The sequence below is a fragment of the Mya arenaria genome, chromosome 4 (genome assembly GCF_026914265.1).
Source record: "Mya arenaria isolate MELC-2E11 chromosome 4, ASM2691426v1".
In the NCBI taxonomy this organism is placed as follows: Eukaryota; Metazoa; Mollusca; class Bivalvia; order Myida; family Myidae; genus Mya; species Mya arenaria.
The window spans coordinates 61,268,828-61,296,063 of NC_069125.1; the positions used below are offsets into that span (position 1 = coordinate 61,268,828).

Here is a 27,236-nt window from a genome sequence, read left to right on the forward strand (position 1 = left end):
ACAAAATGCAGTCATCTTTTTGTTATATTAAATAAGTTATGAACAAATAAAATATTTCAAACATTTTATTAATTCGTTATTTTGAAAAACAGTATGAATAAACATACATGTATACCAACAGACAAACAAATAATTGGCAAAGAATGGGCACAAAAATGAGAATATTGAAGTTGGAGCTTTAATGTTAATAACTTAATATTGATTTTAATGTGACAGAAAATGCCCCAATTTGCAAAAATGCATTGAATATCAAATGACAATGCTTGGATTAACAAAATTCTGCCCAAATGAGTATAGATCTGTGAGTTGCTGTTTGGTATTTGTTCATAAAAGTCTTGATATATAAATCAAAGTTTAAAAAAAAATGTTGCAAACATAAAACAGTGGAGGATCTGATGTTATGTTGAAATGATATACTTGTTTAAGCTATTTAAACTGTATATGAGCAGATTTCTATGGAAATATGAGCTTTAAGTATTACTTTATTCCAAAATGGTGACCTAGAAGGTTTAGTTCCTTGTATTGGTCAATGTTATATTGTTCACTTAACAGCTTAAGGTAAATGCAAGATATAATACAGTCAAGTTCAGAAACTGCTCAACAGTTATAATAATAAACCCTTCCTCTCAATATGGTGTACATTTGTGGGAAGTTATATCAACTCCTTTAAAAGGTTAAAGAGACATGGAGCAGACACAATTTGTTACAGACGGACAGGCAGACAACTGGAGCTAAAAAAATTAGTCTATTTCAGGAGGAGACATACTTAGCCAAATGGTTCTTGAGAAAAAGTCATTAAAAATGATTTATAAAAAGTACAATAAACAGGCAGTCATAAAAGTTAACATGAACACTAACTTAGGCTTAGATGAGCTGGATGAAAAATGTCTTAAACAAAATAATTGAGAAGTTGCCCAAAATGTTACAGCTACATGTAAGAAATGAGCCAAGTATCAACAAGAGATGTTTGTCAAACATTATGCCCCCACCTGAACGCCATGTTGTCAGGATTATATGAACAATTGAATGAAATAAGCATGGACCGAAATGACAGCTGATTGGTCACTGACATTGGATGCCGTTGAGGCAGTTTTAAGATTATGACCATTCAAAGTGTGAGGATAGAGTGTGTTATGACCATGACCTTTGACTCTATGACCTCAAAATCCATATGAGTCATCAGCTGGTCTACAAAAATCTAAATGTCAAGTTTGAGGGACATGGGTTCAGGAATTGACATGTTATCACACAGACAAGCTTTTTTCAATCAATATCACTGTGACCTTGACGTTTGACACGATGACCCCTAAAATGAAAGGGACTCATCTACAGGCCAGACACAACTTCAAGTCAGGTTTGAGGGCCATGGGTACAGGCATTGTCAAGATATCACTCGAAACATTTTCGCATTCAAGGTCACTGTGAACTTGACTCCTAAAATCAATAAGCATCATCTCCTTGTCAGGACCAACTTCCATGTCAAGTTTGATGATCATAGGTTCAGGCATTGTTGAGATATCCCTGAGAGAGGATTTGTTATCTTTTTTGCATTAAAGGTTATTGTGACCTTGACCTTGGCTTGATGACCCTCAAAGTCAAGAGGGGTCATCTACTGGTCAGGCCCAACCTTTATGTCAAGTTTGATGACCATTCAGACTGAATGGCATGATTGGTCCCGGAATTGTCGAGTTTGCTTTCAAGATCACTTTGACCTTGACCTTTGACCCCTAAAATAAATAGGGGTCATCTACTGGTAAGGCCCGACCTCCGAGTCCAGTTTGAGGGCCATGGGGGCAGGCATTGTTGATTTATCACTTGGACAACCTTTTACCATTCAAGGTCACTGTGACCTTGATCTTTGGCTCGATGATCTCCAAAACCAATAGGTGTCAACTCCTGGTGAGGCCCAACTTCCATATCAAGTTTGATGACGAAAGGTCTTGGCATTGTTATCACTCGGACAAGCTTTAAAATTAATTTACCATTCAAGGTCACTGTGACCTTGACCTTTGACCTGATGAGCCCTAAAATCATCTACTGGTCAGGCCCAACCTTCATGTCAAGTTTGATGACCATACGTCCAGGAATTGTTGAGTTATCACTCGGACAAGCTTTGGTCTACAGACGGTAGACGGTACCGACCGACATGTGCAAAGCAATATACCCCTCTTCTTCGAAGGGGTGCATAATAAACAAGAGCTGTCACAGAGACAGCGCGCTCGACTATTCTGCCGCTTTTCAGTGTAAGGATTGAAAAGTTTTGGCGAAACATGCATGTATCACTGTTAGATTAGATTTCAATGCAATACATGACGTGCGGAGATATTAACATATATGTGGTTACATGCAAAATTTTAACCAGAATTTTTAAGTGTAATAATAAAGGGCAATTATTTGCAAAACACAGTTATCTAACTTGATTATTCAATTAGGTTGGGTGGTTGAATACCATTGTATAAAGTCTCAATGCAATACATCAAGTAGTTGCTGAGATATTATCCTATGTGTGCTAACATGCAAGACCTTTACCAGAATTTCTAAGTCGCATAATAAAGGGGCAACAATTAAATAATATGAAAGATAGAGTTATCTTACTTGATTAAATAAGAAGGTTAAATGGTTGGGAGCCTGTGTGTAAAGTTTCAATGCTATACATGATGTATTTGGTGAAGCATTGACTTAAAAGTGGTAACATGCAAAACCTTAACCAGAATTTCTATGTTGAATAAAAAAGGGGCCATTATTTGAATTTAATGCAAACTGGAGTTATCTTACTTGGTTATTTAAGTAGATTGGATGATTGAGTACCATATTATAAAGTCTCAATACAATACCTCAAGTAGTTGCTGAGATATTAACCTAAGTGTGCTTACATGCAAAACCTTAACCAGAATTTATGAGTCGAATAATAAAGGGCAATTATTTGCATTAATTGCAAACTAGAGTTATCTCACTTGGTAAATTAAGTAGGTTGGAAGGTTGAGTACCATTGTATCAAGTCTCAATGCAATACCTCAAGCAGTTGCTGAGATATTAACCTATGTGTGCTTGCACGCAAAACCTTAACCAGAATTTCTAAGTCAAATAATAAAGGTCTATTATTGGCATTAAATGCAAAGTAGAGTTATCAAACTTGATTAATTATGTAGGTTGGATGGTTGAGTACCATTGTATAAAGTCTGAATGCAATACCTCAAGTAGTTGCTGAGATATTAACCTATGTGTGCTTGCACGCAAAACCTTAACCAAGGGGTGAAGCCGCCGCCGACACTTGGGTGAGTAGTATAGCTCTCCTTATTCTTCGAATAGTAGAGCTGAAAATGTCTTATTATGCACAGCAGTAATTATATTGACAGAGACATTTTTCCTTTGAAGTATTTATAAATTGAGTCAGTGGCTGAGTCCTTGGATGACATAACAGTGTAGTATGTTGGTTATAATATTTGTTTCCCTTTTAAAAGATATGCCAGCATGTATAAAGATGGTCTCTTCTTCCTGTATAGAGTCAACATCAAAGTCAACAGATTCATGTGAGTTGCACCAAGACAGAATTTTCAAGTTTAAACAATTTACAATGTTGAATTGATGTAAATAGTTGCTCAGATCACAGCAAGGGTAAACTGAATCAGAATGAATCCATTGAAGGTGTTGAAACAGTTTCTGTTTGAAGGCTGTTCAACTCAAGCACAATCCTTTGATATGAGATGGTGGCATAAACTGTTTTGTGAATTATGTCCTTGAAAAGTCTTTGGTAGTCTCAAGTATCACCTTGAAAAACAGCTAAGATGAATTTTGTAGAGATTGGAAATTCTATTGCTCTTTCAGTAACTTTCATTCTAGGTTCTGAAGTATTTGTGACATGGCGCTGAGTCTCTGAAACGAAAAACAAAAATTATTTAAGAGCAAAAAAACAATGATAAAAAAAAATTGAGTACATATACAAAATATTTTAAATTTACACCTTTTAACAGTCAGAGAATATTTCACAGAGCCACTTGTAAAATATGTATAATAAAACATCAGTTGTTTTCTCAGTTAGATAAAGGGCACAACTCAAAATCTCTTAAAGCCGGATTTATAGACCTAATAATTAGGACCTATACATCATATACTAATATAATACAATAACATTAGTGTATTGTCTCTGACATGACAGACGGCTATAAATAATGATACCTTGAATTTTTGGTTCTTTGACAACAGACTTATCTGCTAGAAATCAGTAAAAACCCTTTTTATTTCATTTGTTTTCTTTAAGGCTGCACTCTTACAGATTAACAGTTTTAATAATATTTTATCTTTTGTCCAGGAATGAGCAAATTTTGTGTAAACATCTGAAAACCAGCGATACAAGAATGCTGACAAAAGATTTTATCCGGTTTTTCATATTTTTGTCGCAAATTAATGTTTTTGAAAAATGCATAAAACATCAATTTTTGAAAATAAATATGAAAACTTGCAATGTGATTTTTTCAGCAGTCTTTTATCACTTGTTGCTATGCATTTTCACATGCAATGTTACATATATACAGTATCCAGTGATGTGGATCATTCCATATATATGCTGCACATCTTTAATATTATAATTATAGAATGTGCATCAAACTATATGCATGATAAGCTTAAAAGTTTGTATTAAATTGAGATTTGGTAAAAATAAAATGCTACAAACTGACTGTAAATACATACATAATGCACGATTTCCATTTGATTCGCTCTTGCGGTGTATTTACTTTTATCTTGCTTATAAATAACACAAGTAAACCGGAAATACGGAAATTTAGTTACCCATCCAGAAACCTGCAGTTCTGTGTAACAATCCGTCCCGCCTAGTTACCAGCATCTTGGATCCATGTCAAGATCTGAAATAAAAAATGAATAATCTATTTATTTATAAACAGGCTGTTTTCTTTCTGAAGCTTAAAATATGGTTGACCTTTTTCTTTAAATGCAAGGTGGTTTCTGTTTTAATAAAGCCATTGCTTGAGCTCAAGTAGTCATCAGTCGTGGGGTTCAAGATCTGAACCTGTCCCACTTTTCCTCCCAGGTTTACCGTACTAATATTATACCGTTCATGAGTGTGTCCCAGTACGGGTGCAGGACGAAGTGAACCATTTCACAAGTGAACCAGTTCCTAAGTGTACCATTTCAGGACCAAGTGAACCACATATGTATTATATAGTGGCTATTGTGTGATGGCACACTGCCTGAAAGGTGATAATAACTAGTAATTATCGCCATTTGAATGCATTACTTCACACATTTGCCACACTGTTAAAGATGTTTGTTTAGCTGTTAGAAATTGAAAAGGCATGAAACTTAAGACTTTTACGTTTCATGACATTTATAATAGTAGCTTTTTTCACTTCATGAAAGTAACATAAATACAATAGTACTAACCCACAAAGGTCAGATTGTTTGCAAATTAAGTTATCAGGAACAGTTTGTCGAGCTGGTTGAACAATTCAACTGCAAGCTTTAAGTTATTTTAAGTTTTAAGGGCCTGTGATCCAAGTTGATAGAGCACAAACATGCAAACAAGGAGTCCCCAGTCCAAGTCCCATTACTAGTCCACCTAAATGGCCGTCAACCAGTCTTTTGACGATTTTTAGACTATGGCAGACTAGTTACAGGGATACACATGAAATGTCAAAATAATAAAAAAGTATCTCTGATCGCTCATTATTGTAGCTAGTCCCATTACTAGCTGCAATGTTTTCAGAACCACAAGAAAATTGAAAAAAAATGTAGTTTGGGACAAACAAGTCTCCCAACTGTGACCAATAGAGCTTATGCTTACCTTCTGGCTGCTCTGGATATTTTAAAAAAATACTTTTTGACCCATCCCACCACCCGCATCCCCACCCTCAGGAATTTTTTAAATTTATAAGCTTCAATGTTGATTTAGAATTTCTGAACACTATTAGAGACATGATAATCTTGTAAATATAAGTAAAAGCAAGTTATTGAAAAATGATAAAAACTTTGACAGATGAAATGACAGATCAGTGTAAACACTGTCATAAAATCAGTCCGTTTTTAGCTTGTTTGTTTTAATTAAAACACCGTAAAATTCAAATACCATGAGTCTAATGGTTGGATAGTATTTCAGTCTATATTCCAGTGTTCTTATCACAACAAAACTCTTGAAATGCATCGAAATAAGAGCATTTTGTTTTTCAAAACATTTTGACAGTTGGCGCGAGGTTGCGTCCCCTGAAAATTTAGTCAAAACGGCGTCTTAACGATTTGTTAATTTACTCACCGGGTTGCAGATTCCACAGAGTCGTCTTCTGTCTTGAAATTGGCAGTTGGTTTTGTTAAAATACGCCATAATAAATGAAAGATCGCCAATATAGAATATTTCTGTTGTTGTGGCGGCCATTTTTTAGTCTACGAAGTTCGTACGCCACCCTAAGAGCTTTCGTAGAAATGTTCGTAGATCTACGAAGAAACAGGTGCTCGTTCGTACGAAATTCTTAATAAAACGGCTAAACAGCCTGAGATACATCTTACAAAGTTCGTAAGCAAAACAGACTTCGTACGAAGTTTAATAAAACTGGCCCTTATTCTAGTAAAGCTTGGAGTCCGGATTTATTCTAGCAAGTAATTTGGTTGGTGCCAAAAAAAGGAAAAAAGTCCAATGTCATTAAATGTAACGGTCAGCTCGCGCAGGAAAAAATCAAGATAAAATAAATCATGCATTCTTAAGTAATGTATTTTAAACATATCCTTTGTGCTTTAGAAATATAGGTTTATTGCATAATTATTAATGTTCTTGTAAGCTATTGAATATTACTTGTATTTTAAGCATTGAAAAACCGCACTCTTTCTTCGACCGAGACAGGCGGTAAATCGGTTTGTAACTTTTCAGCCGATTGCCCCTACTATGAACGCTGCCCTGAGCGGGCACCGTCCAAAAATCGTGACATTTAGTGTTTGTTAGGTATTGTAATGCCCTCTGAGTTGTGATTAGCGTTCGGCAGCACTTAAATTATGATGTTTTATTTAGCTAATTGAATTACATGTATATAAATACAGACAGTAGACTTAAATTTAAAATGCTAACTTGTGAGTTCCGGCCATAGTACACCTTAACGTAATTCACGTTCATAACTTAAGTTTATTTCATAATCAAACTCGTAAAGCCCATTGGGGGCTATTAAAATCTGCTGCTTGGCCCTTTGGGGCGGTCGCCAGTAATACGCCAAGTTGGCAGGTGACCAGATTGCTTCGTTCGCTGTTCATGCTTGTGATTTCGTGCTTGTTTAAGTAACATGGAGCCTCGGCATTAAATCCGAGCCTTAAATGTAAATAAAACTAAGTTAAATTCTGACAAGTTATTTGTGCTGTTGTTTTATAGTCATATAAGAAGGAAGGTTATGGTTATGGATGATCGAGTTAGAGAAGCAAAGCGCTCCAAGCATTCTTGTAAGTTGAGGATTGATCGATAATGATTAAGTTGTGCTTTACTCTGGTGCAAAGTGAGATTATGTTCTCTCTTGTAATAACAAATCCGTTAGGTCGTAGTTGGTATCAGCAGTTGTAGTTATTTATCCAAAAATGTAATAAACATTTTTCATTTGTTAAGTATAAGTCTTTTATTTCTCGACTATATGTTAATTGCAATTAACATTAACATAGAATGCAACAGGGTTGATGAATATAATCCGTACCCCAGTTATGTACAATAGTAAAACTTATGTTCCATAACTTTCTGTCCTAATTCAAGAGTTAATGAAAATGGAAGTACTGACAATCCAGCAACTATCTTGTTTTAATGACACAGGTTTTAACTAAAGTCATCTAGACAATTAACAAATTACACGCAACAGTGATACGTTATGAACAAAAAACATTAACAGAGAAGGTCAAACATCACTCTTGTCCAAGCATTTATACAAAAATGCAAATTCAAAAACATTTGCCGTATCGAAGCAAGGACATGACATTTTGATAAAATTAATGCTTACTAATAGATACTCGAATAACCAGATACAGAGAGCACATGGTTCATTCACCAATAATACTGTTTAGTACAACATGCTGTAGGATTTTCACTATTACACATGTGCCACAATAATTATCAGCCTCTTGCTATACAACCATATTGTTATTCACCTTTTGCCAGTAACTTTAAAAGGTTGACCAAATTCCCTTGTAGTCTTTTCTCGTCTGTTATGGCAAAGCAATTGGTGTGGAATTTTCGAAAAGTTTCCAATTTTAATGTAATTCTTTCATCAGAATGTAAAACCACAACGTTCCCACAATCTTTAGCCATTATAATCGTTCCAGTAAAGTAATCATTCTGATCCTCGTCTTGTGATTCGTCATAGTTTTCAATGATGAAGTGTTTGCTTTCTTTAACTTTGAAAAGTATTTCACGTATTTCGTCGTGTCCTGGTGCGACATCGCTGCGCATGTTCACATCAAGGCCAAACTGCTGCAATGACTTTTTTAAGTTTAAAACTGTCTCTGAAGGTTCTTCCGAGCTGTGACACAAGATATAAACGTCAAATTCGTGTCCATGGACATGCTGGCTCTTGTTACAACACGATCCTTTAAAGTTCAGAGCTTGTTTGAACCTACAACTGGCTGTTTTTTCTTCACAATTGCGCATGGCCACCATTCCAGCGTCCACCATGATATCGATACAGCTCGACATGTTCTGAGTGGAAAGGTTTTGTTTAGGTAACATTTGAATCCCGATTATTGCCTCTTCGTAATTGCCTGTCTTTGCACTGTTGTTTATTATTTCCATTTGCATGTTTGTCCTCTTTAATGGGTCCCTTTCTTGATTCTGTAGATATCTGAGGACTTGTGACGATTTGTCAAAATGTTTGAGGAGTTTGAATATATCCGCAAGACTCTTTAAACCAGGCTTTGTATTATATTGATCAGAGAGAAGTTCTGCTAATATAGGTATCCCCTGCCAGGCACCGTTTAAATGCGTAAATATTTTTGAAACTTCGTCTGTCAGTTCAATCGATTTAAGGAGAAATATGCGAATATCTGCATCTTTGTTTGAAACTCGACCATCTTGAGTCATAAGAATCAGACAGAAAGCAGCTTGTTCATACACCTCCGCTAATCGTAACGCAGATGTTTCCTTGTCCTTCATCATTAATCGGAATTGTGCAAGAGCCTCATCCTCCTTTTGCAACTGTCTGTAGAATATACCTCGATCATATTTTGCATTTGTGTTGTTGGACAAAATTATTGACTGCTCGAAATGTAATAAAATGTCATTCTGCTCTTGTGCCTGTATATCAGACAAAAGCATAGGAAGTCTTAGACTTTTTACCAAAAACAAATTGTCTTCACTTGAATCCAATTGCAGATTCTTCTGCAGATCTATAACTGTATTAGATTTTGAAGCTTTTCTATCCACTTTAGAGCCATTCTCCATATAAACTGTTTCAGCTTTTGATACACCACAGTTCTCCTCAGTGCCTGAAGAGTATTTACTGTCATTTACACTCGGACCCTGGTGTTTGTAAGGTGCTGCATATGCAGTGGCTTTGTTCCTAATTTCTACTGCGCTTTTCAATGATAGTGCAAGCTGGTGATGTGCAAACGAAGTCGGTTTTATCTCTATACTTTTCTTGAGTAGTTCTATGGACTTTTCGACGTTCATGTTATATCTGTATAATTCTCCACAGTGAGACAAAACTTCTTCATTATCTCCATCTAATTCTAGTGCCTTTTCTATGAAGTACACAATGTCATTTTGCAAAAGTTTGTTGTCTGGCAAAATATCCAAAACACCATTTTCGAATCGCTTTTTCTGTTTCTTTATATCATTCAGTACCATGGCAATTTCAGTATAACTCTGTGCTCGTATGTATCTGCTGATAAATGGTGATGTCTCTTGTAATCCTATAAGATCCGTCAATTGTTGTAAAACGGTCTTGTAATCTTCTTGACTAGACGACCGGATGTTTAGAGTGTTGCTGAAATTGGTCAGCCTTCTGTTCAGAACGGCAAGTCTATATCTCCAGAAGATCACTAAGTGGTCGTTATCTGAAACGTTGTCCATCCCGCTAACCTCTTTTAATACGTCTTCATACATTTGTTTTGCCGAATGATACATGGTCATACCCAATGTAGAGTAGACATACGCCTTCTCCGCTTTGGCCTTCACTGTACTCATCGCGTCGGCGCTACAGGCCTTCAATTGTTTCAAGCATTCCTGGCATTCGGAGAAGCGCGAATCCGCTAGAAGAAAGTTGGCTTTGTTTAAAAGAGCTGTGATATTTGTAGGATCGACTTTCAGAACCATTTCGCAGCACGAATACGCTTTAGCACCATTTTCAATCGTGTGGTTTATTAAACTTAAGCAGTTTAAAGAACATATTTTCATGATCTCAAAGTCTCTTTTACTGTCTTGTTCATATTTAAGAAGAAGTTGTTCCTTTTTTCTTGGAGGAATATCTTCGACAACGCGTGCACTGTATAAACTTGAAAACTGCTTTAGTTCATTCTTAATTCTTCCTCTTCCATGATGATATATCCACCAGGTATTGCAGATGGGTGTAGAAGTCTTGTTTTATTGTGTTCTCTTTGCAAGACCTTGCATAACAACTGTTTGTCTGTCGGTGGTTGTTATCAACAATGTGATCACATTAATATTCAGGTATTGATCAATCTTAGATTTCAAATTGTAGGTACACAAAAATAAAAGTTTGTTCCAATTCATTGTCATATTGATCTGATTGTCTGTGATATATCATTGTGCGCTGTAATTATATACATATGTATAGTGTCTTTGGCATGATATCATGGGCTGTGTTTAAGGTGTATACGCTAGGTTGTCGTTAGCTTAAATGTGCACATTGATTTCTTTCTTCAAAAACCACTTAATTCAGGGTTGATACAATCAAATCAATGAGTAACGTAAGTGAATATCTTTCAAAAATTAAATTTCAAATACCTTTTATGCACGGAGTGCATTTATAGTTTTGTCTTGGTTAAGGAATTATAGATCGTAAAGGGTGCCATTTTATATAATATTATACCATAGCCCAGGTCAAAATTTTCGCTGGACCACATTACAAACAAATTTCAATCTACTAGTTGCAAAATACAAGTTAAAGGTCTTATGGGCAAATCGGTATCTTGTCTTTGGCCATTTACAAATGGTATAAATAGTAAGATTACCATGACACCAACGTATATACACAATAATACACCTGTGATACACAATTACATTCAGTTTGAATATAGTTAAAACATGATAATGAGCATTGTCAAATCATATTATATAATTGAAAATCCATGTTCTGTATAATCAATGCAAGTACACAAAAAATAGGAAGCAGCTGATGTCGAGATTATTTTTTTTGGACTTAATAGCACCGATAATGAATATGCTAATACCGTTTATAGCCTTGACATGTTCACAATACAGCAAAATTAGAAAAATAACTGATATAAGCTAAGTCAGTCTGATTGTATACAATGTGTCCACTTACGTTCTTCTCTGATAAAAGTTCTCTCAAGTTCCAAATGATATGAGGCTAACCTAAAACGGTGTCTTATTCTTTATATTTCTCGCACTTATATTTACAGTTGAAAATAATGCAATACTCCATTTTGGGCTGATTGGACAGTATATCATCCAAGTGTTGTACATACTGATCACTCAATGGTTGTAAAATCATAAGGACGGGTGTCACGTTCTTCACGTGTAGCCGAATAACATTCAACGCAATAACATTCAACCGAGAAATGAAGCACTCAATAAATGATTTAAAAGGAATGATATTCCACGAGTGACATACAAAATAAAGAATTTTAGTTATTCTCGTATTAAAATCACAAATTATCTGTTTATTTTATGCCTACTTTCGGGTATTTAATGTCATTTATTGAATACTATACATCCCATAGTGAATACAAATTTGTTCCATATTAACCCGTTACCAAGGTCGCCACTCACGCGCAGTTTTAATCGCCGTTCACGTAGGCTGTTTTGGGAATAAGTTGTTCTTCAATATTATTTTTAATAAGATATAAGATATAATACAGTCAAGTTCAGAAACTGCTCAACAGTTATAATAATAAACCCTTCCTCTCAATATGGTGTACATTTGTGGGAAGTTATATCAACTCCTTTAAAAGGTTAAAGAGACATGGAGCAGACACAATTTGTTACAGACGGACAGACAGACAACTGGAGCCAAAAAAATTAGTCTATTTCAGGAGGAGACATACTTAGCCAAATGGTTCTTGAGAAAAAGTCATTAAAAATAATTTATAAAAAGTACAATAAACAGGCAGTCATAAAAGTTAACATGAACACTAACTTAGGCTTAGATGAGCTGGATGAAAAATGTCTTAAACAAAATAATTGAGAAGTTGCCCAAAATGTTACAGCTACATGTAAGAAATGAGCCAAGTATCAACAAGAGATGTTTGTCAAACATTATGCCCCCACCTGAACGCCATGTTGTCAGGATTATATGAACAATTGAATGAAATAAGCATGGACCGAAATGACAGCTGATTAGTCACTGACATTGGATGCCGTTGAGGCAGTTTTAAGATTATGACCATTCAAAGCGTGAGGATAGAGTGTGTTATGACCATGACCTTTGACTCTATGACCTCAAAATCCATATGAGTCATCAGCTGGTCTACAAAAATCTAAATGTCAAGTTTGAGGGACATGGGTTCAGGCATTGACATGTTATCACACAGACAAGCTTTTTTCAATCAATATCACTGTGACCTTGACGTTTGACCCGATGACCCCTAAAATGAAAGGGACTCATCTACAGGCCAGACACAACTTCAAGTCAGGTTTGAGGGCCATGGGTACAGGCATTGTCAAGATATCACTCGAAACATTTTCGCATTCAAGGTCACTGTGAACTTGACTCCTAAAATCAATAAGCGTCATCTCCTTGTCAGGACCAACTTCCATGTCAAGTTTGATGATCATAGGTTCAGGCATTGTTGAGATATCCCTGAGAGAGGATTTGTTATCTTTTTTGCATTAAAGGTTATTGTGACCTTGACCTTGGCTTGATGACCCTCAAAGTCAAGAGGGGTCATCTACTGGTCAGGCCCAACCTTTATGTCAAGTTTGATGACCATTCAGACTGAATGGCATGATTGGTCCAGAAAGTGTCGAGTTTGCTTTTAAGATCACTTTGACCTTGACCTTTGACCCCTAAAATAAATAGGGGTCATCTACTGGTAAGGCCCGACCTCCGAGTCAAGTTTTAGGGCCATGGGGGCAGGCATTGTTGCTTTATCACTTGGACAACCTTTTACCATTCAAGGTCACTGTGACCTTGATCTTTGGCTCGATGATCTCCAAAACCAATAGGGGTCAACTCCTGGTGAGGCCCAACTTCCATATCAAGTTTGATGACGAAAGGTCTTGGCATTGTTGAGTTATCACTCGGACAAGCTTTAAAATTAATTTACCATTCAAGGTCACTGTGACCTTGACCTTTGACCTGATGAGCCCTAAAATCATCTACTGGTCAGGCCCAACCTTCATGTCAAGTTTGATGACCATACGTCCAGGAATTGTTGAGTTATCACTCGGACAAGCTTTGGTCTACAGACGGTAGACGGTACCGACCGACATGTGCAAAGCAATATACCCCTCTTCTTCGAAGGGGTGCATAATAAACAAGAGCTGTCACAGAGACAGCGCGCTCGACTATTCTGCCGCTTTTCAGTGTAAGGATTGAAAAGTTTTGGCGAAACATGCATGTATCACTGTTAGATTAGATTTCAATGCAATACATGATGTGCGGAGATATTAACATATATGTCGTTACATGCAAAATTTTAACCAGAATTTTTAAGTGTAATAATAAAGGGCAATTATTTGCAAAGCACAGTTATCTAACTTGATTATTCAATTAGGTTGGGTGGTTGAATAACATTGTATAAAGTCTCAATGCAATACATCAAGTAGTTGCTGAGATATTATCCTATGTGTGCTAACATGCAAGACCTTTACCAGAATTTCTAAGTCGCATAATAAAGGGGCAACAATTATATAATATGAAAGATAGAGTTATCTTACTTGATTAAATAAGAAGGTTAAATGGTTGGGAGCCTGTGTGTAAAGTTTCAATGCTATGTTTCACCACTCACGCGCAGTTTTAATCGCCGTTCACGAAGGCTGTTTTGGGAATAAGTTGTTCTTCAATATTGTTTTTAAAAAGATATTATTATTTTCTTGTTTCAATGCAAACATTTTAAAAACTTTCACCAATAAACTTATGCATTAATGTTCGGTATAATAAGAATAAATACATGAATTCTTTTTAAATTGAACATTGCATGGATTCATTGACCAAATTGAAAAGTTCCATTCACTGCATTTACAAAATGAATATATATTTGAAGATCGAAAGTGTAAAATCAATAAATTTGAATAAACTCTTGTTTATTTTTTTCCAAATTGTTATGTATTTAATGTTGATACTTTATATAATTTAAATGATACTCCTATCAGGGCCTCTCTAGTTTACCATCTCTATCATATTTATTCGATGTCCATAGCTTAGTAGTTAAACCCATCTAGTCAACTGATCTCAGCTGACCATACACAACACCAAGTTTAAGCCTGAGTTTGTTTCGTGATATTCGGTTTCACGAATCATCCTCACTGCAGAGATCAGTCTGATTCGCTTGTGTATGGGTCTTTTCCAAGATATAGTCTATACCACGCATTGTTGTTTTTCGGGGAAGTTCTTATTGCCAAGTCAGATAAATGAAAATAGACAATTGAAAATATATATTAATTAGATGATATAACATCCAATTTCGAAAAGCAAATGCTCGAGCATTCAGCTTAAAAAATGGAAAAAATGAATATCCATGCCGCTTTTTGTAAAGGTGTGTTTATTTCCAAAACAATATTAATTTAAACAGCTTGTTTTAATATCAAATAATAAATATGGCATAATTTACTGGTTTAAACGCGAGGTACCGAGTTTTGGTCAAAGGGAAGTAACTACAATAACACCAATAACCTTTATTACATAGACGATCAAAATATCACAACAGCAAATGATTGCTACGATTTGAATAATCATCCGAGTGTATCAAAACAAACATACACAGATGCGACATAAATAAACTTATTAACTACATTTCATAAACACATGAGGTATTGTAAAATCCCAACGGGGATAGTGAGAATTACTTTTATTAAGGCTAAATTATAATTATTTATAAGTATTAAATTTTAGGAGTTACATATATTGAAAATGAAAAAGAAACATATTTGTGTTATTATCAGGAGTCATTTCGTTATTGATATAGATGATGTATAGTTATACTTTGGAACAATAGACTGCACTATATAGCGCATAAGTAGTTTACAATAAGACATGGTTATTTTAATTCAACAAAACAGATATGACATCCTACAGCTTTTATAACCGACATATATGATGATTTATTCATGAAACAAATCAAATGCTAAAACTCCATACAGCGCAACAATTGTCCGAAATTGTATGGCCTCAATGTTTGAAAAAAAGATGAATCGTAACATAATAAGCACGAGAACCAACGGATCAATAGTTTATGAATGAAAATTATGAATAGGACACTGTGGCAATTGATTTTAAATGTGGTTCTTAGAGTTGATATTTTCACTCCTTAGTTTGCAGCAATTATTTTCACTGTTGTTAAACACCACCACTTTTATGTACACCACTTTTATAGTTATATCACTGATAAACTCTATATTTCACTGAAAAGCATAACAGATATACAGATATTCAATCGAAAACGGAACAAATCTAGTGATGAAAATTTATAAAAATCACAATCTTTTTTGTCAACATGTTTAATATTATAGCCGCGAAGGAATTTACAATGAAAAAAATCAAACAAGTAAATAAAAACATTGTACAGCAAGTCGCAAAGGTGCATTGGACCCAAACATTTATTAATAAAGATAGTTATGGGATTAATGTTCGAGAGGAAACAGAGCATTCTCAACAACCAGTGTGTGTATACCACGTGATAAATTACGTCATATATGCTACGTCGGAAGGCAACATTTTGCTTAAAATGGAGACTTAAATCAAAGATAACTTTTATTTTATTACACCATTTTAAATCAAACAAACTGCAGTCTAGTCTATGCCGCTTAAAGAGCTCCGCCTTCGTTTTATTACCGAAGTTTGATAAGGTGATTAGTTTCATCAAACACTTTGACAAACCTGTTTCCAAAATAATGTTTTGACACTCAGATCCGTCGGACGGCCGTAGAGTGATGAGGTTTGTCGAAGTGTTTTAAGAAAGACCGAATGTGATGCTCCGAAAGCGACTTAGACTACGCTAATTTTCTTTTAAAATGGTGAAGAAATAGTGAAGTTATCTTTGTTTAAAGTCTTCATTTTCAAGCTGCACTCTCATAGATTCAACGTTTTGGCAACTTTTTTTTATTTTTTGTCTTGGATCGAGCCAATTTTTGCGAAAATCCATGGAAACAAGTTATATAAGACTGCTGACAAAAAAATCAGATCGCAGATTTTGATATTTAAGTTCAAAAATTGATGTTTTGTGCATTTTTCTTAAACCGTTAGTAACGCCATAAGACATTGTTTTCGAACGGAAAAAAAGTTGTAAAAATGGTATATCTGTGAGAGTGCTTTAAGCGAAATGTTGTCTTCCGACGTAGCATATATGAACTAATTTATCACGTGGTATACACACACTGAACAACACTAAGGATATAAAACTTGACCTTGACAATTCATAGTTTAGGCATCATTTTCAGCACTTACGTTGTGAAAATAGTTACAAAGAGAGATGACGGTGAGCATTCACGAACGTACAACTGCATGTACATAAGTTTGTCTCCGTGTATTGCGATCTTTAGGAAATAGCCTTTCTGGTAACACTCTTTCTTCCTTAAACCCTTAAACGGACGGTATATGTCCTGGTGACAAAACACGCGCAAGACCAAGAATATTAGTATCTTCCATGGCCGAGAGTGTAAGTTTGGTTCATTCCGAACCGAGCGTAGGGTATTTTGCGGAAACGAGGTTTACACACCGAGTTTCCGCAAAACACCCTGCGCGAGGGTCGGGATGAACCTATCTTACACGAGCGGCCATGAAAGATGCTTTTCTCCCACCTCAGTTTAACAAAATAAAGTAAAAATTTAGTTTTTGCTGGGACTCTTTTTGTGCTTATTGAAAATAATTGCGTTTGGATATACGACAATTCATGTGAAAGCATGTCATGGATATGCGTGCAGTGATTCAGAATATGGTAATAGTCAAACCGGTCTTTAAAGAGTTCTAAGGAGAGTGAAGCCTTATTTCTTGAAAGGTGCGTAAAAACTATTTTATGGTGACATTTGAAGCGAGAAATAATTAATTAGCGTTCTAAATAATGCCAAAAGACAAGGTTTAAATGATGCTACAGACGACAGTCTTCAACACGGGAGGTAATTACAATGTGGTGACCATTAAAAAGGAGTTCCATACGGGCATTTTATCTTCACCCGTGGGCAAGATAAGAATTTCTAGCATGGTTAAATTATTGGATCTACTTATCTGAGGTGGGAGAAATACCTTACCCATCTTAAGTGCAATTGATGATTTATATTATTATTCATTCGAAAATACAAACGGTGGGTGAACGGCAGGCATTTTCAGAAAAAACCTTTCTGTTATGCGTTGTCGAAGAACTTCCTGATCCATGAATAATCACAAATACAGCTGGATAATGCTTCTATAAATAGCACAGTACTTGGGGAGTTTTCAACAGCAGCGTTTGTTCTGATTCTGAACGGCTTGATGATCCTTGTCCAACAACAGTTATAGTTATGTCGTTGGCTTAGTACTTGTCTGAAATCGCGATTAAATTCAAATATGTGCATACTATTCAAGATGATTATCAAAGGACTTTCACAAATTTGTAAGCAATCTTGAATTTTCGTGTTTTCATGGCAGATCAAGAAAACAACTTGTTTGCACCTAACACTTTCTTTGCATATTCGTAATCTGTAAAGATCCGTTCGTTTTATGCCATGTCTTGGTCTCGAAGTTCGCAATGTTTGCATGATTGACTCAGTGAGCATCATAGCGGCGTCCTTCTGATCAGCAACAAGCAGTAGATCCCACGTGTAGCAGCTAAGAGGAGCCGTGTCACAGTTGTCTGGAGGTCTGGTGATGCAAGTTTTTACATGAAATAATACTTTTAGGGTAGGTAGGTAGGCATAACATTTTTTAGAACCGGGATTCTGAACCAAACCGACTAGATCAGGGTATATCACTATTGAAAATATGAAATGATAAAATTTTAACACGTTCACTCAAAAAATGCACATTAATGTACAGTCGGAAGGGAAATTATAGGGTCGCTCGGGTAAGTGGAAATCTTGAAGCAAAAAATAAGCCATAGCATCAGCATCACCATCATCACCATTTCCATCATTATCACAGAAGTGTTTGTCTAATCGTTCGTGCATTTCTAGGACATCTGTTTGCGTCAATAAAATAATAAAACTTCTAAATAGAAATTTTGTTTGAGTATGAAAGCACCTCAGTAAAAAAATGATGATTCACCTTAATAATAGTGTTTTATATTGCTTTTATCTTATATTTATAAAGGGTGCCGAATCGCCCCTATATTAACCAAACTGACCATGTTCAAGAAGAAAAATATTTGTCAAAACTAATACAGCGTTTTACATATGGTGGATTCTACATACGATAACGTAACAATGTACTTACTTTTTCTGAAGTCTTTTCCACAAGATGTACACGACTACACCGCTGATTATTATAACTGGTATCACCGTTGCCGCAACAATAATACTTGTGCCGCCGGGACTGTCATCTACAAAAATCAATTCCAAAATATAGATGTTAGTACCGTAAGACATATAAGACATGTAACATTCATTGAAATGGGTCGTAAAGATCTTGGTTAAACAACCCACCCTTAGTATGAAAAATAGCACCATTATCACAGGTTAACGCCGTTATTGGAAGGATGTAGCCTATGCCTGCAATGTTCAGGATTGCCGTTATAATGTCACTAGTATCGGTTCCGTAAAACGCAAAGTGATGTTTGCTGCTCGATGCCAACGTCTGTAAAGACACTGTGTTGCTATAACTACTGGCGTCGACAGTAAAAATCGTAGCCCCCTTATCTCTCAAAGTTTGTGCGTCATCTTGCGACTCGTACACAGGCGCTCCTGCGAAAAAAATATTAAATATTCTGTATCCAACCAGAACCTCGTTTAAGATGAACTTATTAAAATGATAATTATACAATTTGGTTAACAAAATGGGAAATAAAACCGATAATGTAAAACAAATTATGAAAATATAGTATAAAAAATTGAGGTATAAACAAAATCAAAATCATATCAGGACACTTACCATCAGAGAGGATAATTAAGTTTGCACCTGTACCATATCGTTTACCATGATCAATTGTAAACATATAGTCTAGGACACCCTGAAGAGCCATTGCAAGGTTCGCAGTGCTAGCAGAAGAAAACCTGCAAATTTCTTAATGTTTGTATAAAAAACTTAATACAAAGGCAATAACTTCATATCATAATATTTACACCTCAACTTCCATATTTATGCAAAAAGCTACAGAAACAAGCTCAGTAGCAAAAAGTTTAAACATAAACCCGGTTTATTGGCACTGCATTCCTAAAATGAACCGGCAATTGCGTTTATCAATTTTTTTATCAATTCTTGAATGAAATAATGAACTATTGGTGTAAATATAAGGAATGAATTGCGGGGTTGATGTCATTATTGGGGATATGAACGCAATTGGGCTAGTCAAAGTACGCATGGAGTCCTTCGGACTGCTAACACTTAGACCAACCAATTGCGTTCATACCCCGATAATGACATCAACCCCGCAATTCATTCCTTAAACATAAACAAATGAAATTATTCAAAACCCAAAGTTATTGATATGATAATATAGAATTATTTTAATTTGTATGTGTTGTCTTGTAATTTTGTTGGCCTCTGTAAGGCTTGTATAGTTTTGCCCTTAAACAGGCCAATAGTTAACGTTCGAAATGCTTATTTATCTCTATAGTTTCCACTGTGTTATTAGATAAACATACACAATCGAAGCCATGGATGCTCTCAAGGTGTCAGCAGATGTAAATGCGTCCAAATAAAACAGGCTCTCGAAATGGTCTGTGTAAACACCTATGGCAATTTGATTCGATTGAGGTCCAATGGCAATGGAACCAGCAAAGGAACATATAAAATTCAACGATCTTTGAAATCCTGCGTCACCCATACTACCAGAGCCGTCCAGGAGAAACACGATATCTCTGCCAGACACTGGCGTCACGTCTGTGAAAGAAAACATTGAGATATACTTCGTTAGATTAATAATGAAAGGAAAATTTGTAAAGAAAATAATGAGATTTTTGAATTCCATATATGTTATCTTAAAAAGACTACATTAAAACATTCCTTATGTTTAACACAATGGGTTGGGATTTACATTTTATTAATTTAGCCTTTTTGTGTATCATTTGCAAAAAGTAAGATATTTATCACCAAAAAATCTTATTCTGATTTGAACAGGAATTAAGTCTGGCAATAGATAGTGAAACACTTTTTTGAGGTAGAAGGCTTCTTCCCCGCTTGTATCAAATACTTGCGAAGTCGTACTCTGAGGGAGAAAATTATTGTAATTTCGAAATTTAATAATTAATGGTTATTAATACCCGTGTATTAACTGAAATGGAGTTCGTACACTTTGTGCGAATAGTGTAGAAAAATGGTATGGTGTAGGGATTGAAAAAGGTGAACATGTGAAGTCTCTTGGACACTTTTCGCGTGTATAAACTACTTGCGAAGTCGTACTCTGAGTAAGAGATCGGTTTGGTAATTTTCGAAAATGTACACTTTATGGTTTATTGTTACTCGTGCATTAATTCTTACCCTAGATATTAACGTAAATGGAGTTCGTATAATATGAGCGAATAATGTAGAAATATTATGGTGTAGGGAATACATTAATTAGTCAATACATGTATAATTCCTACTTCAAATTTGTCTGTAGTTGGGCTAGTATTCATAGAACAATATGGTATATCATTCCAGACATAAGATTATCATATACGCTTGTATTAAGTTTCTAAATTTCTAAAATATGTTAGTTTCAAGAATATGCTATTGTTTTTGGAACTTGAACACGGGCACATTCAGTGTTACGATACTGTCTGCTGTACACGAACCCGATCTTTTACTGTCGATAACATTTCCTACTTGCAAGTTGGCAAACATACACTGTGTTTATTTGTTTATTTAACTTACTAAATGTTAAGATAATAAATGTTTTATGATTAGCTTAAATAGAAATGAAATAGAAACAATAATGATAATTCAATATTTATGTACACACTTCATAAAAGTAACATTTTTTTTTTCAAAAATAGTTATAATATCAATATAAACAATCAGGACCGATATTTACTCAAATAATTAACAAAACAAGACGTCTTAGTCATCTCCTAATAAAAGTCAATTTGACACAAGAAAAACAGAAATCGAGACGTGTTTTGATGCCCTCGTGACTTCATTAGAGGAGGAATTATGTTTTCTTCTACTGGTTTTTCAGAAATTTTACCATTGTTTTAGACTAATGATTTATAACAAAACTAGAAATGCTGCAATGCGATATGAAACGAGGTTATCAATTTGTAAAATCTGAAAATGTTCAGCAATTTGTTTCCGGTATCCGAATGTAATTATGCAAGTGAGTGTCAATGAGCACTTAAGGTATTTAAATCTACCTGATTTTTCTAATAACAAATTATTTGACCATCATGTACCTTGTTCTGTAAGCATACGAGCGGCGATGCTTCCCGCAACGAAACTCTCTCCTAAAGATGTCAGATCGTAATTAACCGTGAAGTTCTGCATCGGTAAATTTCCGGTCCACACCCCGTAAAATATCACTTCTTTTTCACTCATATCACGGAGGTCTTCATGAATGTTGCCTCCGAACCCGCCACCTATTGGTAGCAAAAAATAACAGATATATTTTCCCTGAACGAGGAAACAAATATTGGGAATGATTTCTCTAAATTTCAGATGGTAAGTCCATATTTGATACTGTAGATTGTCGGCATATCGGTCCTAGGATGGCCCGATGTTTGATCGATATAAACTAATACTCTCCATTCAAATATGATACATAAAGCCGCACCATTTTAGTGTTCGTTTATGTCTTTGCTTTCGCGGTACATTTGGTATTTTTGTACAATTGTATCTTTATTATGTCCGCTCGCTACAGTGTTTTTTGCAGAATCCGACAAACTAAAACTTAATTGATGTGGCATTATCCGTGCTAAAAATGAATCATTGAAACCTTGTATACAATGTCGGCCCAATGATGGATTTACTAATGATTTGCATGTTCGATATAGAACGAAATGATATTGGTCCGCCTTGTATCGCATTGGCAATACAATATCGGATGGTCATCGCGCACGATATCTATGTTCACGATATATTGGACCAATATCTGTTACCAATATTTTAAAGATATCGATCCATTTTAGTTAGACTAGATATTTTAATGTTTGCACAAGGCTGCAAACGCTTTAATCCGTTATTAAAGGAGACTGTGCAACACACATTGTTATTGTTATTTGATATGTTTATGTATGTTTGTTATTCATGTCGGAAAATAGCTCATTGAGCTAATGTTTCTTGTTAACACATACCCGACTTTAAATAAAGATTCTTGTATCTTGTATCACATGCACAGGATGCCCACCATAATTCATTCTTCATTTTAGCGTTTTCTCATCATTAAATTTCAAAGTTAACAATGATTTCGAATTAAGCTGATTCAATGGTACCTTATTACTTATGTTGAATCTCATTTAAAAATGTCTTATTAAATAAGCAATCTAGTACAACTCCATGCGTATCATTAAGTGTCTGTTAACATGATGCATAACTTAATATAGACATACGGTTAGTATGAAAATTAAATTTCTTTTGATGCTTTATGAATTCGATTTCTGAATAACATATCAGTTAAAAGAGGTTCACACGTACATGTACACCACTTCTATAGGCAGTATTCATTTATAGTCAACCCTGGGGATCGTACAAGTCTTCTCATTTGTATACAATTTCATAATCATTACTTTGAACCTGGGCTGGTATTCATAAAACATTCTACCTAACTTAAGTCATTTTCTTAGGTTAAGTTTTTCACCGGTCATATGATATCTTAACTTAATAATATCTGAAATACTTTATTTTCATTAATTTTATGTAATACACATATTTGTTTTGTTATAAAACTTGTAGTTTTTTTCTTAACTTTACCATAAACATTTAAGGAAATCGACGTAAGTTACGAAATGACGTTTTATGAATACCAGCTCAGATTACAAATTACCGTCTGAAATGAAGATGACGTAAGCCGATACACTGAACCTAGCCCCGTTATCGGCAGTCAGCATTGAATATTTAATTTCCCGCAAAGCATCTGAAGGAGTTTCGAATCCTGTCGGAAAACTGAAAGCAAGATACTTAATAATACGCTCAAGTGATCAAATTACCTGCGCTAAATGAACCACATTAAACTATAGAACTTTTTATAAAAATGATAATATTTTTGAAATGTTTGGACTATCAATTTTTGAGCATACGACTATAATATAAAAGGAAAGTGTTGAAACCTGAAACAATAATTCATATCAGAAAAAAGTTAGAAAGAAGAAAACCAGAAACTCCAATCAAACGTTTCTTTTAGAATTTCTCAAAAACAATCTATCTTGGTTATGTCTCTATATTGTCGCCTGTACTTCAATCCTCAAAATAATTTAAGTACCACTATTTCATACCATTATTTTGAAACAGTACACGTATTGGTAATTTATCCATTGATGAACAAGTAAACATGGGTGTATAGGGAACATGTAGAACACAGTTAATCGTGCGTAACTGCACGGGTAAATTGAGGATTTTGATTTTTGTTAGGGTCACCCTGAGATGTTGAGTGCTTATTACCATTCTTTAAAACAGTCGTTTTTGTAGTGTTACTGATTAAACGCATGTTTGTGTAAAGTTTGGATAGTTTTAGACTTGAACAGTAATTATACGGCAATTATGCCTCTAAGGAGACATTTACCGCTTGGTGATATGGAACGAATGGTTGGAATGATGTCACGTTGGACGTCAGGTTAACGTTAGCAATACTGTGGTCGGTCGTGTGTGACAGAGGTACCTGGATACTGGCTCTGTTGTTGAACGAGCGGGAAGAGATCGTCCGAGGAAAACAACAGATCGTGATGACCGTTATATTGCTAATATGGCTAAACGTGGGTGGTTCGAATCCGCTGAAACGTTGAATGCAAACTTCCATGTGGCATCTGGGATTCGAATCTGTGAACAAACTGTAAGAAACAGACTGTCCGCCCTCCATTGAATCCCGGCCACAGGAGGTTAAGGTTGGCTTTTTCTCAAGACCACCATAACATTCCACTAGCTAGAGACCGGTCAGTCCTGTTTACTGATGAGTCGAAGTTTTGTGTTACCTTCAATGACGGCAGGATACGTGAGTGGCGGCAGGAAAGTGGCCCGTCAGTACCTGTTTGGGGTGGGGTCTCCTATGATGGTTCTACTGACTTGTACGTCATCCAAAACGGTTCTTTGATCGGTGTTCGCTATCGAGATGAGATCCTTGATGCATTTGTGCGACCTTATTCTGGTGTTGTTGGCCAGGACTTTATGGACGATAACGCCCGTTCGCACCGAGCTCGTGTTGTCAATGACTAAATGGAACGCGAAGGAATAGAGAGTATGGACTGCCCTGCCCGCTCTCCTGATCTTAATCCAATAGAGCATGTATGGGATCAGTGCGCGGCCAGCTCAACCACAGACCCTGTAGGACCTAGCACAAGCGTTCATTGGGGAGTGGGAAGAATTGCTCGTCCTGCAATCAGGAAACTGATTCGCAGCTTCAATTCCAGTTGTAGGGCTGTGATTGACGCTAGAGGTGGTCACACGCGATATTAACTTTACTTGACGTGTGGCTTTTAACATGTTATATTGCTGTTTGTAAAATTTCATGCCCCACCCACCGATATGCAAACGTTCAAATTTCAGTAGTGACCACACCTTTTGATCTCAAATGTGTTTACCATTGCTATTACGTACTTTTACAATTGTTAACTACAGATATCATGTAGTTCATATAATGTAAAAAAAATGTTTGTAATAATTAAATTGATGAAATTAAAGCCCTTTAATTTTGTGGTCCTTAAATTATTTTGAGGAGTATATTTCACGATCTATCAAACATAGAATCATTGTAGAGTGGCTGGATTTGAGTCTGTGTATATTAGTGCATAAAAACTCCAGAAAGTTAACATCATTTTGGCCTCAAATCAAATCTGAAGACCCTTCTACCTCTAGTACAGGTCGTTCGATCTTTGAACGAAATGTTCAAGTCTGAAGTACACGCTGCCATGAAAATCGGGCTTTAAGGGTAAATACTTATTTTTTGCGCAAACTATCAAAACAATCTTAAATTGGCTACATTTTACATGCCAACAACTTGTACCGATCATATATATGTATATGTGGAATTGTTTAACAAAAACTACTTACGGGGGGTGGGTGCTGTGAATGTAATTGACGAGTATTTGCTTAAGATAATCTATTCACTAACTTGTTATGGAAGCGTTTAATCTGATGACAACTTGAAGAAGGCTAAACATTAAATGCCTTTCTAGTGACGTTTTGCCTGAACATAATGATATAATTGTTAAAATGATAATAAATAATGCACCTTATGTGGTTCACTGCTGCTTTGAGATCTTCCCCTGAGTGATATGATTTCAAATGGAATTGGGCACCGGAACCAATAGCACTTGAATCAATATACAGCCCCACTTGTACGTAGCTGGGCCCAATAGTGACAGAATCTATAAACTGTACAATAAGATCTTTCCCCTTGTTGAACATGTCTTCTCCCATGCTTCCTGAACCATCTAGAACGAACACCACGTCTGAGCCTCTACAAACTGACACCAGTTTTTTTTTAAATATTATGATGCCATATATCAAGTAAGCAGCGAAGTCTTTAATATTTTTAAATAGATTTATGAGTTAATGCTTTTATTTCAAGTTGATTACATACATAATAATGTAAAATTCCTTACCAGCAAAACAGTAGAAACACACAAAGAGTTTGCACAGAGTCCGAAGCCCCCCTAAACTCATTTTTGTATTTAAAAATACAAAATGTTTAAAAACACGACTACATTGAACTGTTTGCGATTTTAACGGTATTTCAAACTGTTTGGTTTTAATAATCCGTACTTATTTTATGTAACTCGCACATTTTCACTTCGATCCACGACATCTCACGATTTAGGTCAGTTTTGAATCAATGGGATATTATAACATTTTCCATGTTACAATAGAAGCTCGTATACTATTTCTTCATTTCTGCAGGTATCGATCTTATCTATATTTATATTTTATTAAAGTGGTTTAACTTGATTTAACCGAAGAGATATCAATAAGAGATTAGCATATTTGTTTTCAAACAAATATACACAACACGATTAAACAATTACAGACAGACAGTTTATTTCGACTTGTACAATGTACATCGCCGTCAACACATATGTTTATACTTATCAATGTCAACGTGTATGCATAATAACAAACAATGTAATACTAACAAGTACATATAAATACAAAAAAAAATCATCTATCTAAATCAGAGGATGAACAAATATTACAGTATTAAGTTCTAACATTAATTATCGTGGATCTTACTTACAATTGTTGCGAGCGCTGCACTTAGACTTTAGATGGTTCACTATGTTATTAAGTATTGCCTAATGGGAAAGGTACCGTATGAGTTTACTTAAACCAAGCTGACTGAATTTAAAAATTACCAGCCAGAGTCATACTAAATAGAAAACTAGAAATAACAGCAAAAATAGTCACTTTATTTTGCAAACTTTCCTAAATATCATAAAGGTATACAAAATGTATGAACATGCGGGTGCTCAATGCAGATAACGAAACTTACCCCAAAAAGGGGGTGTAATATTACGATGAAGAACAAAAATATAAAGGGCAAGCCAAGCCTGAAGAATGTATGACTGAATGCTAATAACATGAACTCCGAATGGGAGTCAAAATGAACAACTTGTCCAATTTCACTCAATAGTAAAGCCTTTTCTCTGACCTTACACT

At 35.4% G+C, this 27,236-nt stretch overlaps 2 protein-coding genes and 1 long non-coding RNA gene across 5 annotated transcripts; all 3 read right to left on the bottom strand.

Moving 5' to 3' along the window:
* LOC128230069 (uncharacterized) lies at window positions 1-6,399 on the bottom strand. The gene is made up of 3 exons (XR_008260156.1): window positions 6,083-6,399; window positions 4,789-4,862; window positions 1-3,873 (listed from the first exon to the last, which is right to left on the bottom strand). It is a non-coding gene; the product is annotated as an uncharacterized LOC128230069 (long non-coding RNA).
* A 1,200-nt stretch (window positions 6,400-7,599) lies between these two features.
* Window positions 7,600-10,583, bottom strand: LOC128232295 (uncharacterized). The gene has a single exon (XM_052945774.1). The coding sequence runs from the start codon at window positions 10,361-10,363 to the stop codon at window positions 8,114-8,116; it is 2,250 nt and encodes a 749-aa protein (XP_052801734.1). The 5' UTR covers window positions 10,364-10,583; the 3' UTR covers window positions 7,600-8,113.
* Window positions 10,584-15,001: 4,418 nt separating this feature from the next.
* Window positions 15,002-26,379, bottom strand: LOC128232503 (collagen alpha-3(VI) chain-like). 3 transcript variants are annotated; one of them, XM_052946078.1, is made up of 9 exons: window positions 26,186-26,379; window positions 25,813-26,047; window positions 23,416-23,534; window positions 21,830-22,012; window positions 20,102-20,339; window positions 19,389-19,510; window positions 18,944-19,201; window positions 18,735-18,840; window positions 15,002-18,164 (listed from the first exon to the last, which is right to left on the bottom strand). In XM_052946078.1, the coding sequence occupies exons 1-9, from the start codon at window positions 26,244-26,246 to the stop codon at window positions 17,669-17,671; spliced, it is 1,818 nt and encodes a 605-aa protein (XP_052802038.1). In that variant the 5' UTR covers window positions 26,247-26,379; the 3' UTR covers window positions 15,002-17,668. The 3 variants fall into 3 exon arrangements, with proteins under 3 accessions (XP_052802038.1, XP_052802039.1, XP_052802040.1); XM_052946079.1 differs by having other exon boundaries at window positions 25,813-25,955; window positions 26,186-26,273; XM_052946080.1 differs by lacking the exon at window positions 25,813-26,047 and having other exon boundaries at window positions 26,186-26,302.
* Window positions 26,380-27,236: the final 857 nt, after the last annotated feature.

Bases quoted from the DNA above. Each gene is read 5' to 3' on its own strand.
- LOC128232295 (XM_052945774.1), bottom strand. From the start codon at position 10,363: ATGAAAATATGTTCTTTAAACTGCTTAAGTTTAATAAACCACACGATT.
- LOC128232503 (XM_052946078.1), bottom strand. From the start codon at position 26,246: ATGAGTTTAGGGGGGCTTCGGACTCTGTGCAAACTCTTTGTGTGTTTC. The intron at 22,013-23,415 runs GTAATTTGTAAT...TGCTACCAATAG, and splicing joins CGTCATCTTCATTTCAGACG to GTGGCGGGTTCGGAGGCAAC. The intron at 20,340-21,829 runs GTACATGATGGT...TTTCTTTCACAG, and splicing joins TCGTATGCTTACAGAACAAG to ACGTGACGCCAGTGTCTGGC.